At 46.3% G+C, this 15,822-nt stretch overlaps 3 protein-coding genes across 3 annotated transcripts; all 3 read right to left on the minus strand.

The window, feature by feature from the left end:
• Nucleotides 1-2,584: 2,584 nt before the first annotated feature.
• On the minus strand, nucleotides 2,585-6,016 carry LOC112895899 (uridine 5'-monophosphate synthase-like). Its single transcript, XM_025963899.1, has 6 exons — nucleotides 5,187-6,016; nucleotides 4,460-4,543; nucleotides 4,268-4,350; nucleotides 4,094-4,181; nucleotides 3,718-3,972; nucleotides 2,585-2,880 (listed from the first exon to the last, which is right to left on the minus strand). Exons 1-6 carry the CDS (start codon nucleotides 5,985-5,987, stop codon nucleotides 2,752-2,754), a joined length of 1,440 nt encoding a protein of 479 aa, XP_025819684.1. The 5' UTR covers nucleotides 5,988-6,016; the 3' UTR covers nucleotides 2,585-2,751.
• Nucleotides 6,017-7,222: 1,206 nt separating this feature from the next.
• LOC112895515 (uridine 5'-monophosphate synthase) lies at nucleotides 7,223-10,843 on the minus strand. The gene is made up of 6 exons (XM_025963467.1): nucleotides 9,923-10,843; nucleotides 9,336-9,419; nucleotides 8,372-8,454; nucleotides 8,210-8,297; nucleotides 7,866-8,120; nucleotides 7,223-7,505 (listed from the first exon to the last, which is right to left on the minus strand). The coding sequence occupies exons 1-6, from the start codon at nucleotides 10,709-10,711 to the stop codon at nucleotides 7,377-7,379; spliced, it is 1,428 nt and encodes a 475-aa protein (XP_025819252.1). The 5' UTR covers nucleotides 10,712-10,843; the 3' UTR covers nucleotides 7,223-7,376.
• Nucleotides 10,844-11,513: 670 nt separating this feature from the next.
• On the minus strand, nucleotides 11,514-15,551 carry LOC112895743 (probable ADP-ribosylation factor GTPase-activating protein AGD11). The gene is made up of 9 exons (XM_025963736.1): nucleotides 15,493-15,551; nucleotides 14,852-15,420; nucleotides 14,681-14,774; nucleotides 14,191-14,266; nucleotides 13,009-13,172; nucleotides 12,684-12,864; nucleotides 12,471-12,593; nucleotides 12,283-12,378; nucleotides 11,514-12,168 (listed from the first exon to the last, which is right to left on the minus strand). The coding sequence occupies exons 1-9, from the start codon at nucleotides 15,549-15,551 to the stop codon at nucleotides 11,887-11,889; spliced, it is 1,644 nt and encodes a 547-aa protein (XP_025819521.1). The 3' UTR covers nucleotides 11,514-11,886.
• Between the last annotated feature and the right edge of the window lie 271 nt (nucleotides 15,552-15,822).

The raw sequence follows: 15,822 nt of genomic DNA on the forward strand, positions 1-15,822 counted from the left end.
TCCTGTGAAAGGGGTAATCTATCGTAGTTCTGTGCATCCTATGTGAAAGTCGAAATGCTGCAAAGGTTCCGATCATTGCCTTGTGACATGCAAATAGTTTGCTCCTCACCTCATCACTCACTTCTCTATTTGACCTATGCGGATGGGTCTTTCCTGGAGAAGCAAGTTCATGTGTGTGTGCTTTTTACAAACCGAGCAACCACATATTTTCCATCTGGTCTTCTCTTCAATCCAATCATGGCAAGCTTGACTTTCCTTTTACGCTTCTTACCTTGCTCATCTACCTTAACTATTCAACATATATAGTTGCAAAATGTTTTGAGGTGCATGGGGACTATCAATTAGACCTACACTGACAAAATGTTAGCCCGCTTCACGCAGCGACGACAGGGTAGTTTGTGCAGCTAATACCGTCCATTGATGTGACTGCACTACTTACCTTTCATACCCTGTAGACACTGTGTGCGGTGCGGGGTAGTTATTTACTGACTGGCCGCAGAGATTTTGATCCCTTCGACCTTCGTGCATGGGTAATGCAAGCATTCAGCATACTGGGGATGTCGCTCCTACTCTTTTATCGCTACACTGCCTTCTGTGCTGTGGTTTTGGATAACTTGGTACACAAATGCCATATACTAACTTGTAGATAAGTACTAGGGCCTGTTTGGAGCCCTGCCTAAGCCGCCACCGCCTAACCCTAAGCGTGCCACGCAATGTTAGGTGTGTGTTTGGATCCTGTACTAACGTTAGCGCGCCACACAATCTGAGGCGCGCCACAGCTCGCTCGCCACGCAAAAGAACGCCACACCTGCGGCGCTCGATTTGGCCGCCACAACCTTCGCGCCGCAGCTCGGTCTCCTCCCTCCTCCGTCCGCGCCGCCCAGGTACTGTCCTCCCGCCGCCTGCGCCGCCCGCCCCCACCCCCGGTCCGCCGCCTCCTGCCCGGTCCCTGCCCCACCCCCCTCCCCCGCGGAGGCTGCCCGCGGGAGCTCCGCCTCTGCCCCCCCCACGCCGCCCCCGGTCCCCGCCCCCCCCCCCCCCCCCCCCCGCGGAAGCTTCGCCGCGTGCTCTGCCTGGTCCCGGACGTCGTCGGCCTGCGCGAGCCCCCCGTCGTGCCGGACTTCCTCGCGGGGCTCGAGGTGGCCGGTTGGGTGGCCGAGGTGGAGGGGCTGCTCAAGGGGCTGGACGCCGCGGGATGGAGCTGGGCGCGGCTGAGGGCGCGCTGGCCTGGCATGGTCGTGGCTGCGCACGGGCCGGTCACCGCCGACGGCGCCAGGAGGCTCGGCGTCGAGGTGGACGTCGTGAGCGCCAGGTTCAGCAGTTTCCATGGAGTTGTTGATGCTCTTGTCACAGCGTTTTCTCCCCAGAAGATAGTGTAATTGAATTTACCTTGGCCGCAACATCGACTGGAATTCTGGAAACAGGCACATTTCGTTTGATTGATGAATCAGGAATGTTCATAACTAGCTGAAAGGATCACCTAAGCGTCTTGATCATGCCATGCTTTGTGCCTAACATTAGGCGTGGCAGGACATCAAACACTTACCATACTTTTCTTCAGCATGCCTAAGCTTAGGCACGGTAGTACACCAAACACATGCCTAAGCATGGCTGCTTAGGCACGCCGCACCTGTGGCGGTTGCCTAACCTTAGGCGGTGGCGGCTTAGGCAACTCTCCAAACAGCCCTAAGTAATAAATACATGGTCCGATCCTTTGGTAATAACAAGTAGTAGATCTCAAAATTTGTTTAATATCTAGTATAATTTGGAGCAATTTTGATGCAGAAGACATGTAAACCTCTAAAAATACAAAAGACATGTAAACTTCCAAAAATACAAAAGTACATTTTGCTTTTGATTATTACTGTGAATCATTTCTGAAAATAGGGGGCTGTTAGGCTGGTGCCCTTGGTGTGCCGAGCCAAAATTTGTCTCTGGCCAAACCAGATCATTGCCAAAATAAGGATAGAAAGAAGACGATTGGTTTGTCACCATGCCAAAACAAGAACTATGATCACTTAAAGATCAGAAATCAAGTGACTAATGCTTGGAAGCTCATCCGGTATGGTGCTGCCAATTTTCAATTCGTGCGCGGGGTGACTGCATTCCAATGACAGGTTGACTCCCACTGTTGCGTTTCCTGGGGCACTTGGTACAAAGCAGGAAGCAGCGCGCGAGGGTGGAGACGAGTTGACCGGCGCGGATCTTGAGGCATTCACAACCGGACAATTATGTAGGTGGCCGAAAACGGTTGGGAAGATACTGGGTTGGGAGGCGCGACGCGCGACGCGGGCCGGCAGAAGCTGCCCAGCTGACCGTGACAGGAAAACTCCATCCAATCAGAGGCATCAGGGTCTAGTAAGCCTTGAATAACGAGAAACACGTTCCAATGGCCAGTCGAGCCAGAACACAGAAAACCTGATGAACTTCTTCCAGAAATTCCTGTGAATTACACCTTTTCAAGCATCGGCGTGGACAGCATTCCAGGCCGAGTTGATATGTGATATGTTTTTCTTTTTTTTTGCGAAATATGTGATATGAAATTGATGAACGGAATTCCAATCCACACAAATACCACTGCACGTCGACGAGAGGCATATATATGGAACATTCAGCATGCCCTTATTTCAGATCATGCATGGTACACTCAGAAACATCACTGAAAATCAGTCAGAAACATGGCAATGAGGGGCAGATGAAGCATCTGAATGCCCTTTGGTTACATTTGGAGGGTTGCTTACATACATATCCTCAAGATAAGCTGCATTGGTATGCCTGCCACCCTTGGATGCGATATTCCCTCGCGGTCTCTGCAGGGTTACTGGCCTTGATAATTCCTCGCCCGACTATGATTATATCACTGCCTCTATCGTTAATGACCTGTATCACACAGTATTTCAAGTCAGGAATGCATGTAGAAAGGTGAATTCCATGAAAAGAAAAGGCCTGAAGCTTTCAGGCCCAAGCAAAGATAATTGGAATTCCGTCCGAAGTATTTACACTTAAATTAACAAGTACCATTACCAGGATTGAAAATGAACAAAAGATTATGATGCAGGGACCAAAGAAAGATCATGCACACATGAGAATGGGCCCCGATGATTCATCTTTCAAGCGCACAAGTGCATCATATGGCAAGGCCAAGAGTTTGTGTAGAGGAAAAAGAATATGCAAGTGTCCGGATATGCGGTACAGTTTACAGTTAAATGCAGCAAGCTAAGAAATTTACTCTTTATTTTTTATTTTTTTAATAACACCAGTCTCATCTCAGAGGATCGTATCACTCGATTAACAAGAACAACTAAGCTACTCTTATGATATTACTAATAAAGTCTTTAGCCAGTCTCTTGTAATATTGATAAAGAGGAAACATACTATTTTTCAGGCTGCAAGCTAAAAAGGGATATATATACTAACAAACAATATCTTGATGTTTGTTTACAGTACTGCACAGCTTCCATCCTTAATCTAGCAGTACTCAGCAATTGAAGTATATATTATAATGCATATAGCCAGTATAATATGATGTACTTTCATATGGTCAAACTGGTACCGGGATTTGAAGTGGTGCCACTACTTTCTCTAAATTTTCGAAAATTGGTACCACTATATAACTAATCTACTAAGTGAAAATTTGTGAAGGATTAAAGATAGGATGTTTGAAAAAAACACTCCAGCAGTCACACGAACAAATTGCAATGACACAAGCAGACTCACAGAATAAGGAGTGTTGTATTGCTGCCCAAAAGCATCTCCTCCAGATGCCATCTGAACTCCAGGAGTGGCATGGATAAACGCTGGGCTTGATGGTGCCGCTGACCATGATGCAGGATTCACTGAGATAAATCCTATTACAAAGTCGGAATGTTGCTCAGCAATCTTTACAGCTGCAGCAGTGTACTCTCCATAGGCAAGGTTGCCAGCTGAGCTCATTTCAGCAACCAAAAGTAGTCCCCTTCCTTTAGGCAAACCCTTCAATGCCAGAAACATGTTTATCAAAAAAAATGCCAGAAACATTTACTTATTATCTTTAACTCGTTTGTTTCTGTAATTCATTAGTTGCAAGGCCTGTAGTGTGAGAGTCATAAGGTACCTTCAGCTTCAAGCCATCTACAATCCCAGGTCCAGGAACTATATGAGCATTAACAATATCTGCCCAGTCTAATATGCGAAATATTCCTCTGAGCCAAAGTAAGAAATCACTAATTATGTCACACAAATGCTCAAAAGGGAAAGAAAGAAATATTTTACAATCCTTTTTTCTCACCCTTCAGATTGCATAGTTACTGTGTTTCCGATGTCAGCAAACTTGCGGTCTTCAAAGATCAAAAAGCTATGCTTCTCAGCAATCTTCAGTAAATGTTAAGAATCAATGAAGCAAAGAATAAGCTGCGCTGCGAAACTCTCAGTAATATAACATAAGAGAAGAATAGAAAAGTCTTGTTTTAAGAGAACATACCATGCGAAGCTTGACCCCAAAATCTGGTGTAAAATCAGACAAGATATCAACATGAGTTTTAAGCATACAAATCTCCGGACCAACCTACATAAGAATCGGAGAAAAAAATAAAAATTGAGGTCTAAACAGGAATGAAACATCCAAAAATGAGCACCAAAAGAAGCATAACATAATCAAAAGCATTGAGCAAGTGAATTTACTGTTAGCATATAGAAAGGCAGTGTAAATGAACAGCACATGATTCTGCAAAGTAATTTTACAATCTAGGCCAGCTCAATGAAGAAACTGCAACACCTCGCAACATGATACATGAAAGGAAATAACTGCAACCAAACACATAAAACATCGTAAGAAAATGGGAAAGCTGTGATGGCAAAAATAATACAGGACTCGACAAACTAGTCTGCAGAAGAAATAACAGTACTGCACTACCAGTCTATCACTCACACCAGTTCAATCGGTTCATAAGAAAGAAAGGGTGCCAACTGCCCAGAGGACTAGAGCATATAGAGGTATTCACACAGCCCCCAATTTTGCCTGTTAGACACTCAAGACCGCATGGATTAAGTTTGGAGAAACCACATTCAGGTGCACCTATATTGCAGGATTCTCATCTCGGCCTCAAGGGTAGAATCTAATACTAAACTGCAGTGCTAGATTCTAACAAATTCCTCTACCAAGTGCCAACCAACACAAACAAATACAAAATAGTTCCCAGAATGTATACCTTGTCAGCAAGCTCAAGGAGCTCCTTAGCTGTCCCAACATCCGCCGCAACACACAAATTGCTCTGTTTCGCTTCCATCGTCTCGAAGAGCTTCCTCCCCATGGGGTTGATGATGGCTAATCCCGCCCTCTCAGCAAAGGACTTCCTGGCCACCTTGTGCTTGACAGGCACCGCCACCTTCCTGTTGGCGTCGAGGAACCGACTCACCTCCCCCGCCTTCTCCTCGCTCACCTTCCCGTGCCTGAGCAGCACGGCGAGCATCTCCGTGAGGGTCATGAGCGAGTGCAGCGTGACCCCGCTGGCGGCGAGGTTCTCCCTCCCGCCCTGCTCGCGGTCGATGACGACGACGGCGTCGGCGACCACGAGCCCCTCGCCGCGGAGCGGCCCCACGGTCTCGAGCACGGATGCGCCGCTGGTGACGAGGTCCTCGACGATGAGCACCGCCTGGCCGGCGGTGAAGGTGCCTTCGATGGACTTGTCATCGTAGCGGCTGAGGAGCATCGGGACGGAGGCGGCGACGGAGAGGACGGCCGCGAAGGGGAGCGCGGTGTAGGGGACGCCGCAGAGGAGGTCGTAGGGGCGCGTGGGCGGGAGGGTGCGGAGGAGGGAGGCGACGGAGGCGAGGAGGCGCGGGTGGGAGACGAGCACGCGGAGGTCGAGGTAGATGGGGGAGGTGATCCCCGACTTGAGCACGAAGGAGCCCAGCTTGACGGCCTCGACGGCGTGGAGGTCGAGGATCAGGGCCTCCTTGGCGCCGGCGTCCATGGTGGCTTGGTCCTTGGGCAGGAGGGGTCTGTGCATTTGCACTCGGGTGTAGCTGGTTGGTTCCCGAGCGCTATACAAATCCTATCACATCTAAATCTCAAATTTAACTATAAAAACTTCTGCACCGATTCGTTAGATGAATCTAATAAAATATATTAATTTATAATTAGGGAATGGTTGGACGAATCATAAACTGATTAAATTTATCTTTCGCACACAGATTTTATTTAATATTTGTAAAATTCAATCTGATTCGACGGATCATGAGCAGGTGTTTCGGTGCAAGCCGACAAGGAGAGCTGCCGCTGTCCACCGGCGCGATCGCGATGTTTGAGTCGCTCTCTAGTCAAAGCGTCCCGGAGAAGATTGCTGGCCTCGGGGTGTGTTCGCTTCCTCCCATCTAAAGTTCGGACCCGTCACATTAAAGAGAATCTTACTATTTAGAAGTATTAAATAAAATCTGTTTATAAAACTTTTTGCACAGATGGGTGCTAATTCACGAGACAAATTTAATGAGCCTAATTAATCCATAATTTGTCACAGTGATGCTACAGTAATCATCCGCTAATTATGGACTAATATACCTCATTAGATTCGTCTCGCGAATTAGACCTGAGGTTCTGCAATTAGTTTTGTAATTAGATTTTATTTAATACTTCTAAGATTCTTTTTATACGACATCTCTAAACTTGAGCCTTACAAAACGAACGCACGCTCGGTTGCATAGCGCAGAAGACGCAAGCAATCGCGACGGCAGCGCAGTCCGCGGCCACTACAAGCAGACATGACCATAGCTCCCACCAGATAAGCACGTGGAAGCGAACAAGCATGAGGCCCCGTTCGTTTCCTCCGGAATGGCCCGGAACGAGGTCCGTTCCGGACGGATTGATCTCACCCGGTTTTGAATCCGGCCCATAGCAAAATGGCCGTTCGGTTGAGGCTTGGTTCCGGACGGATTGATCTGGTCTGGTTTGAATCCGACTCATTTCTTATGCTCCGAGACCCGAATTTGTTCCCCACCTCTTAAGGTCAGGAACGGAAACAACCGGATCAAGTGAACACCTTGGGTTCAGTCATTCCTGTCCCGGAATAATTTCTGGACCTATTTCAATCCGTAACAAACGAACGAGGCTGAAGCGGAAGTTAACCAGGTGGATTCATGCAATTTTTCTGCACAGCACAGGTGGCGTGAAATTGCTCAGGAGTCTCAGCTAGAGTGACTGTTTGACCCAGCAAAGGCATTAACAACACCAAACCCAAGCAACAAGAACGGAACGAACATTAAGGAAATTATTATTGTAGCAACTAGCAGAGTAGCAGACAATGTGTGTCCATTTACTGGACACGGAGCGCAGCCACGACGGGACCATGCTCTTATTACACATCAGTTGCATTACACCCTTATACTCGGATGCTTAAACACGCTCACAACAAGCTGGTGCGGTAGGATTGCCACCCCTGGAGGCGATACTCCAATGCCGTCTTAGCAGGATCGCTCGCTTTGATAATCCCACGTCCGACTATAATGATGTCACTGCCTCTGACGTTTATAACCTGGATTGCAAACCCCAAGTGCAAGTAACATATCAGCTCTTACTCGTGTTACAGGGAAACAGCCTCAATTTTTCATAAACCACTGAAGGAAAGCAAAACTAATGTTTATATAGCTAAGTCCATTCAACATCATTATCAAGATTATAGTGTATTTCAAGCTACGCAGTGTTGCACAAATAGAACATATTACTCTAATGGTCTTCTATAACGGTATGTTTTAAAGATTAAAAAAATTGTGATGCTTTGTCACACTGAAATGAAGGTTGTAACTCTGAAAAACTTCTTAAAAATTATCAATTCAAGACATGTCAATAGACCAATAGGCACCCAAACTAATTGTATAGGCACAATTGTACTTACAGCTTGAGGAGTGTTGTATTGTTGCCCAAGAGCATCTCCTCCAGCAACCAGCTGAACTCCAGGAGTCGCATGGATAAGTGCTGGGTTTGATGGTGCTACTGACCAAGATGCAGGATTTACTGATATAAACCCAATCACAAAGTCAGGATGCTGCTCCGCAATCTTTACAGCTGCAGCAGTGTAATCTCCCTGAGCAAGGTTGCCAGCAGAGCTCATTTCAGCGAGCAGAAGTAGCCCTCTTCCTTTAGGCAAACCCTTCAATGACAGAACACAGCACAAATTATTCCTTTTTAAGTCAATATTAATAGTTGTCATGCAAGCAGTATATATAAAGCATAAGATACCTTCAGCTTCAAGCCATCTACAATTCCAGGTCCAGGTACTATATGCGCATTAACAATATCAGCCCAGTCCAATATGCGGAATATTCCTCTGAACCAAAGTGAAAAAAAGGTAAAAATTATAATATTGCATAGATATAAAAAAAACTGATCTTGTTTTCTTACCCTTCATATTGCATGGTTACTGTATTTCCGATGTCAGCAAACTTGCGGTCTTCGAAGATCAAAAAGTTGTACTTATCAGCAATCTTCAAAACAATGTTGAAAATCAATTAAATAAAGAGGAGACATGTAAAAGCCAAGCCAGTATAACAGCATCATAAAAGGCAAACATCTTTGTTATGGTGGAAAACAACTCTGGTGGTTTATCAACCAAAATCTGGTCTAAGAAACTGTGAGATTATCTTGACATAGGTAGACTGTTCCCAAAGGGGAAGGAATATGGAAACCATGACAGTGAGGGCATTGAATGGGTCAAGGAAACATCTTATCACTGCCAAAAAATAAACATACAACCTAACAGAACAGTATGAATAAAGACAGTCCCGCCGATATTTGCATTTTCATTCCGGCCAGTCAGTGACCTAGGGTGGTGCAGAGACAGATGAGTGCCAACCTAATTCACATAAATAGGGCACATATAACACCCTTAATTGGGCCACTATACCAAAAGCCTAATAGCGCATCTAAGTCATACACTCCCTCTTGTGCCCTAATAACACCAGCCACCAGCACTGCCTTGGCTCCTCATCCTCTCCACCTCCCCCCTATAATGTCTCCACAATCCCCACCACCACCAGATCCTCCTTCAAGATGCATAAATTGCAAATGGGAGTAGGGTGAGGCAAAGCAATCAACATCCAGCAGAAGAAGGTCTGCCACATGTTCCCAATCTAGGGGAAAAGGCATAGTGTCTACTCCTGGATGTGTTTGGATGTGTTGATGACAGATAGGTGACACCATCACAGCTATGATTATGCTAGACATAAAAGACCCTACATATGATCTATAAAAAACACCCAACTTAAGATATGGATCGGGACTATCATGTACCATATCATAGTAGTAGTAAATAGTAAAACACAAAAATGAATGAATGAAACCAAGATTGCATCATAAGAGCACATACCGAGCGAAGCTTGGAGCCAAAATCTGGTGTAAAATCAGATAATATATCCACATGGGTTTTCAACATGCAAATCTGGGAACCAATCTGCATAACAGATAGAATGAGGGACTTGAAAACAGTCATTGTTCCAAAAGAAAATGTGAGAACAGGCAGGACACAAAGATTTTTACTTCTAAAGCTGGTTTTACTATTTTTAGCACGTTCAAAAGACATGTAAACTGACAGAACAGAATTCTGTGACATAATGATTGAATTAGAACACTCCATTCACAATGCCAAATGTTTAAGGACATATTGTAGCACAGTCACTTCAAGTACTTTCACATACCTAAACCTAATTCAATCAACAGTTCATGATCTGAAATGAGTGCCTATTGCAAAATGATGTGCCCACAAGGCCTCAATTCGTGTTTCGCCTATCGAAATTTTATCTCAATTACATGATGAAAAATTAGCCAATTATGTGTTTCCAATAGTATGAGTTGGTTCTGTTCATGTCTTATTCACATTGAAGTGCTTTATTACGTTCCATGTTCACCAATAAAGTCCAAAACTACTAGGATCACCCAATAAAGTATTTTTTATACCTGCTCGGCCAGCTCAAGGAGCTCCTTTGCTGTCCCAACATCTGCAGCTACGCACAGGTTGCTCTGCTTGGCCACCATCACCTCAAAGAGCCTCCTCGCCACAGGGTTGGTGGCTGATTTCGCCCTCTCCTCAAATGGCTTCCTAAACACCCTGGGTTTAGCAGGCACCCCCGGCACCGCCACCTTCCTGTTTGCGTCGAGGAACTGCCTCACCTCCTCCGCCTTCTCCTGGGTCACCTTCCCGTGCTTGAGCAGCACGGCGAGCACCTCCGTGAGCGTCATGAGCGAGTGCAGCGTGATCCCGTTGGCGGCGAGATTCTCCCTGCCTCCCTGCTCGCGGTCGACGACAACGACGGCATCCGCGACCACAAGCCCCTCGGCGCGGAGCGGGGCTGCGGTCTCCAGCACGGACGCGCCGCTGGTGACGAGGTCCTCGATGATGAGGACGGTGTCGCCGGCGCGGAACGATCCCTCGATGGACTTGGCGGTGCCGTGCGCCTTGACCTCCTTGCGGCGCATGAGCATGGGGATGTTGCGGTCGACGGAGAGGACGGCGGCGATGGGGAGCGCGGTGTAGGGGACGCCGCAGACGAGGCCGTAGGGGCGCGTGGCGGGGAGGGCGTGCAGGAGCGAGGCGATGGCGGAGAGGAGGCGCGGGTGGGAGACGAGCGCGCGGAGGTCGAGGTAGATGGGCGAGGTGATGCCGGACTTGAGCACGAAGGAGCCCAGCTTGACGGCCTCGATGGCGTGGAGGTCCAGGATGAGGGATTCGAGCGCCGCGGCGTCCATGGCTAGGGTTTTTGCGGCGGCGGGGGTTTGGGGCGAAAGGAAACCGAGACAGACGGCGGCGGCGGCGGCGGCGGCGGCGGTGAAGCGAGAGGAGGTGGTGGCTTTTATTGCTGCGCCCTGCACAACGCCAAACGCAAAAGAGGGGAGCAATTGATTGATGCCGTTGCCGGCGGCTAGGGGTGGCCCCGGATCTTTGGATGGACGGACAGGATGAGAGAATAATATGTCCCAGAGACGTTGCGGAGAAAAGAAAAATGTGCCCGTATGAATGCAAACGCGTTTCTCAGTTGTGAAAAATGCAAATGCGTTTCTCTATTGTGAAAGATGCAAATGCGTTTGAACAAACCCCCTTTTTATTGCTCATTTGAACACTGTTTTTATGTAAGCAGTGTAAGTTGTTTGCTTTTCCACCTTTGGCATTTCACATCTAGAGGAAAAAAGAAGAATATGCGAATTCGACGATCGAGTTCTGGCTTCTTTCTCGACGAACTTTGCATAGTTTTTTTTAACAGGTCCGGTTAAGTAGCATGCAGTTCTATAAATAAGCACTTTGTGAGCTCTTTGTTGGATGAGAGCTTCTTGAGAAACAACGTTCAATATGACTGCACGTCAGAAAATGACACACCAGTCAGGCAGTCGCTTGCTATGCTGACGCTGAATTGTATGGCTGAAGTCCAACGGGTGCGTTATCAAATGGAAAGCAAAAGCTCCCGCGGATTATTGGCAATGCTGTAAAATATAGATGCCTGATTCTAGGATAGGCACCAAATAATTAATACTGGAGTCGCACTTCAACAGGAATGGGGGTGGTTCTCTTTATCTTGTTTTGTTGTCCACACATATACAGCGCAGAATCGCCATTCTTCCCCCATGTGTTCTAAAGTATTTGCAGCAGTTTTGATGGTTGTTACAAATAAACAGAGGCTCGTGAACACAAATCAAGCGAAGCTGGACTTCTGCCAAACAAGCCTGAAACCAAGCAAGGCCGCGCTAAAATGGCCTTTCACTCATTCCCCAGGACAAGTCGCAACTTACATCCTATGTTCCTTCCCAACTTTACAGGTATAATAATCAATACATGGAAGCCTCGAGCGTATGGTTGAATTCCTGTTCGTGTGCCTATGTATGTTGTGTAGCAGAATGCTGCGAGACCCGTTTTTTTTTTCTGCAGACAGCTATTGAGTGAGAGGGACGCACTCGAGCTCCATCTCAAGGTGCCCGCGCTCAACATTCTGAAGCCGGACAGTGACCGCCTGCTTCACCTTGCCGTTGACGATGGAGATGGCGCTGTCCCTCGGGATCCAGATGCCATCTTTTGCCATCCATTTGTTAAGCTGCGCAGTATCTGTGATAGTGGCGGCCTCATAGGCTCTGGCTGCAGCAACCAGCGGCTCGATGTTGATCTCAGCCTCCCCCATCCGGTCGTCGGTGGTGAACGTGTCCTTGTCCAAGACTTGCTGCCAGGAGGTTTCAAGCACGTATTATTCTGGTGACAAAGGTAAAAGCAGCATGCATGCCCCGTTGAGGTTCTATCTAGGTCCCTGAAGAAAAATAAAGCAAACATTACTTACCAGCTTAAGCAGCGGTATTGGGTCAGGTATCGATAGCAAAAGCCTCTCATTCCACACAGGATTCAAGCTGCTCTTTATCACCTTCGTTTTCATGGACTGCAAGGACGAAAAGGAGCTGGGGATCATGAAACAAACAACTCTGCATACTACCTAGCATGCGATCCTGGCGAACGGAGTTCGTTGCTTACCTGGTGTCCTAGGTTAATAATAACATAAGGATCGCTTGACATCACATCACGAATAGCTAGATTTGTGCCTCTGATGACATCGACCTTCATCAACCCAATGAATTCTACCATACCCAACTCCATCTACAAGACAGCAAAGAGTCAGATAGTTCTCAACTAACACCTAAAGTAGGCTAGAGTTAACCATGAATAATGGGAGCAATTCGATCGTACTGTTTTCTTTACTGCTTTCTGCTCGTGTTCTGCTTTTCTCCTCCAGCTGTTCTTGAAAGAATGGCCTAAACCATGTCGACTTGAACCACTATGTTGCTGCTGGTGACTATGTTTGTCGTTGCGTCGTGGAGGGCATGACAGCTGCGGGTTAGACAAAAATTGTTGAACCTCGTATTTTCGCCTGCACGTATGCGGATGTGAAGGCGAAAGATCATGTATCCCCGGCAAATGTGTATATATATATAAATAAAGAAATCTGTAATGCAAAGGGGTCGCATAATAAGACATCAAAAGAATGAAAAGTAGTTGATAGGCTAATATAGACCTAATAAAATCGCTGCGCTCCTCTGATGAACAATCTTGCCTTGGCTTCGTGTAGTTTTCAGGCACAAATGCCTCGTATCTCATGTTTACTGCAGCATTCCCACCTGAATCTGCCAGAAGATCAACGTGTTCGTCTGTCCACTCATCTAGCTTCACTGAAACCACCTGAATAGACATATTTCAGGTCAATCCCCATCCCCAGCAATGAATATTCAAATCATTAAGGTAGATTCCAATGTGTTGTTGCTCTCAGTGAACTCATGCACTTCATGGTGAAAACCATGCTGGAAATAACTTCTTATAGAAGGAGTATTAGCATCTTCCTGTTGTTTTGCCTAGCCAATATCTACCCTTTTTCCCTTAAAAAATCATTCATCCACTTGGTTATGTAAAATTATTTGTGCAAAAACATCTCTGTGGTGATTTGGATGTGTTTCTGAAATCATAACTACGATGGCTACCTTAATCAAATTATATAGCCTGAAAGATGGCATCCTCCTCTCGCAATGTATGTGACATTTTGGACATAGAAAAATTATTATTTTCATAATTTTCAAAAACCCGCCAGAATTACAAATTATAAATTATCAAAGTACTTTCTGAGACAAATCTAAAGGTGTTACCTCCATAAGTCAGACAATACACAAGGTGAAGTTACATATGCTCTGCTGTTTGACATTTGCTGGTGGGGACTGGAACCACCGCAATGACTGGACAAGACTATAATTCTTACAGGTATCATATTCTTCCTACCCCTCAAAAAAAATATATTCTTCCTGCTTTGAGAGTGCAGATTTCCAAATGGTCTCTCTCCCTTTCTCTGCTATGATATGAAGCGATTTGTTTTCTCTCTCAAGTTTAGCATGCAATACATTTAACTTTCCCCGAGTGACAGAGTTAGTCACAATGTTTAGTTTAGCTTTTTCCTTGAATACATTTAGTGACAAAATCTCAAGGTGATATTACTGATTTTCAAAATGGAGCTTTTGAGCACTTGCGCATTGGCAATGCACACCTATCGAAACTCATCAAGAGGCTAAATGCCTGGAAAGTTCATAATCTGTTTAGAGTTAATGCATCCCCATTCATAAGATCATATCTAACGAGAAATGAATCTGAAAAATAGAAGAACAAAACAAATTTCTAGAGTGACATGATAGAATGCTATAGGATCATGGCTTACCTTGGATATGTGTACTCCAAGACTTCTATGAGCTCCTGAACACTTGATGCAAATGAAAACACCAAAAGTCATTGATCTGCGAACATCAAAACCATTTGAGGAGTTAGTAATATGCATTGCTCAGGCTGTTCACTGTGGCAATAAGCAAAAAAGAAATTTCTAGCGTGAAAAGAACAGTAACACAAAGAATTGTCACATTGGCCTATGTGAATAACAAAACGGCCAGGAGGAGATTGGCATCCAAGCAAGATTTAGGAATTGACCTGGTGGAAGCAGGTTGATACAAGGCTGCTCACCTATGACCTATGGCCCACTTAGATTTTTTGCATTTTTTAGCTTTCCAGCTCAGATTTAGTAAAGCAGAAATAGGAACATGCAATTCAATGCTTCTGTCAAGTGAACCGATTTGTGATGTTTTTCAAAATGATGCATAATTGAAAATAAAATGCTGCAACGAAAAAAAATATTAGTAGAATTGATGGATACTTACACCCATTTTGGATCTGGAGCACCGCAGTCAGCACAACATCTGTTTGCTGGATGGTTGAGAAGGTGATCTAATCTCTCAGCTGGCTTAACCGGACCTGATAACAATCATGAAATCACTCAGTATTACAATTTACAAAAGAAGCAATATAGCAAAGAGGAGGTAGTAACAAACCTTGGTGACTGCCATGGTCATTGGCATCTGGCTTGGCTATCATTCCACAGACTTTGAAGCTTCGGTGATCACCGTGGTCGTTAGCATCCGTCTTGGTTGCCGTTCCACACGCTTTCAGGCCTTGCCGAGCGCCATATTCATTAGCATCATCCATCGTGGTTGAAACTCCACAGGCGTTCAAGCCTTGGCGATTACCATGGTCATCAGCATCCATCCTGGTTCCCAATCCACAGGCTTTCAGGGCTTGACCATCGCCATGGTCATTCGCATCAGTCCTGGTTCCCAATCCACAGGCTTTCAAGCCTTGGCAATCGCCATGGTCCTTAGTGTCCTCCCTGGTCCCCAATCCGCAGGCTTTCGAGCCTTGACGATCGCCTCCGCAGGCTTTCGAGCCTTGACGATCGCCATAGTCATCAGCATCCATCTTGGCTGCCAATTCACAGGCTTTCAAGCCCTGGCGATCGCCGTGGTCATTAGAATACATCCTGGCCGGCATTCCGCAGGCTTTCGATCCTTGGCGATGTCCATGGTCATTAGAATCCAGCCTCGTAGGCTTTCCAGACACGTTCCTAGAAGAGGGAAATGAGTGTATCGATCAGATTGTAATCCGAAATTGGGGATGCAGCAAAGAACATGCATACCTTCTGTTACATGGCTTTGGGCTATCAGCAAATCTCTGCGAGGAATTGCGCCCATCCATTTTGTTCCCAACGCCGCCTCCTGCTCTTGTGCTCCTCTACATCGTCCTCGTCCCCAGGGGCGGGCTGAACGTACGTGGGCGTTCAGCGAGCCAATCCGAGACAAACCGGATGCACAAGTGTGTCCATCCGAGGAAGAAAATATTTGGATTTCAGGGCTCACGGCAATGCCGAGATCCTGCAGAACACAAGGAAGATATCGATAGATGGATCACCAGTCCCTGCCAGAGACGACGAGGACGAAGGAAGAGAGGCGCGGTTGCGATCGACGAA

The sequence above is a fragment of the Panicum hallii genome, chromosome 5 (assembly GCF_002211085.1).
Source record: "Panicum hallii strain FIL2 chromosome 5, PHallii_v3.1, whole genome shotgun sequence".
Taxonomy (NCBI): Eukaryota; Viridiplantae; Streptophyta; class Magnoliopsida; order Poales; family Poaceae; genus Panicum; species Panicum hallii.

Excerpts from the sequence above, each read along its gene's own strand:
- LOC112895515 (XM_025963467.1), bottom strand. The coding sequence starts at position 10,711 with ATGGACGCCGCGGCGCTCGAATCCCTCATCCTGGACCTCCACGCCATC. Across the intron at positions 8,298-8,371 it reads GTAACCATGCAATATGAAGG|AGGAATATTCCGCATATTGG; the intron begins GTAAGAAAACAA and ends ACTTTGGTTCAG. Across the intron at positions 7,506-7,865 it reads AATACAACACTCCTCAAGCT|GTTATAAACGTCAGAGGCAG; the intron begins GTAAGTACAATT and ends TTTGCAATCCAG.
- LOC112895743 (XM_025963736.1), bottom strand. The coding sequence starts at position 15,551 with ATGGATGGGCGCAATTCCTCGCAGAGATTTGCTGATAGCCCAAAGCCA. Across the intron at positions 14,267-14,680 it reads GCTCCAGATCCAAAATGGGT|ATCAATGACTTTTGGTGTTT; the intron begins GTAAGTATCCAT and ends TGATGTTCGCAG. Across the intron at positions 12,169-12,282 it reads CAATACCGCTGCTTAAGCTG|CAAGTCTTGGACAAGGACAC; the intron begins GTAAGTAATGTT and ends ACCTCCTGGCAG.
- LOC112895899 (XM_025963899.1), bottom strand. The coding sequence starts at position 5,987 with ATGCACAGACCCCTCCTGCCCAAGGACCAAGCCACCATGGACGCCGGC. Across the intron at positions 4,182-4,267 it reads GTAACTATGCAATCTGAAGG|AGGAATATTTCGCATATTAG; the intron begins GTGAGAAAAAAG and ends ACTTTGGCTCAG. Across the intron at positions 2,881-3,717 it reads AATACAACACTCCTTATTCT|GTCATTAACGATAGAGGCAG; the intron begins GTGAGTCTGCTT and ends TGTGTGATACAG.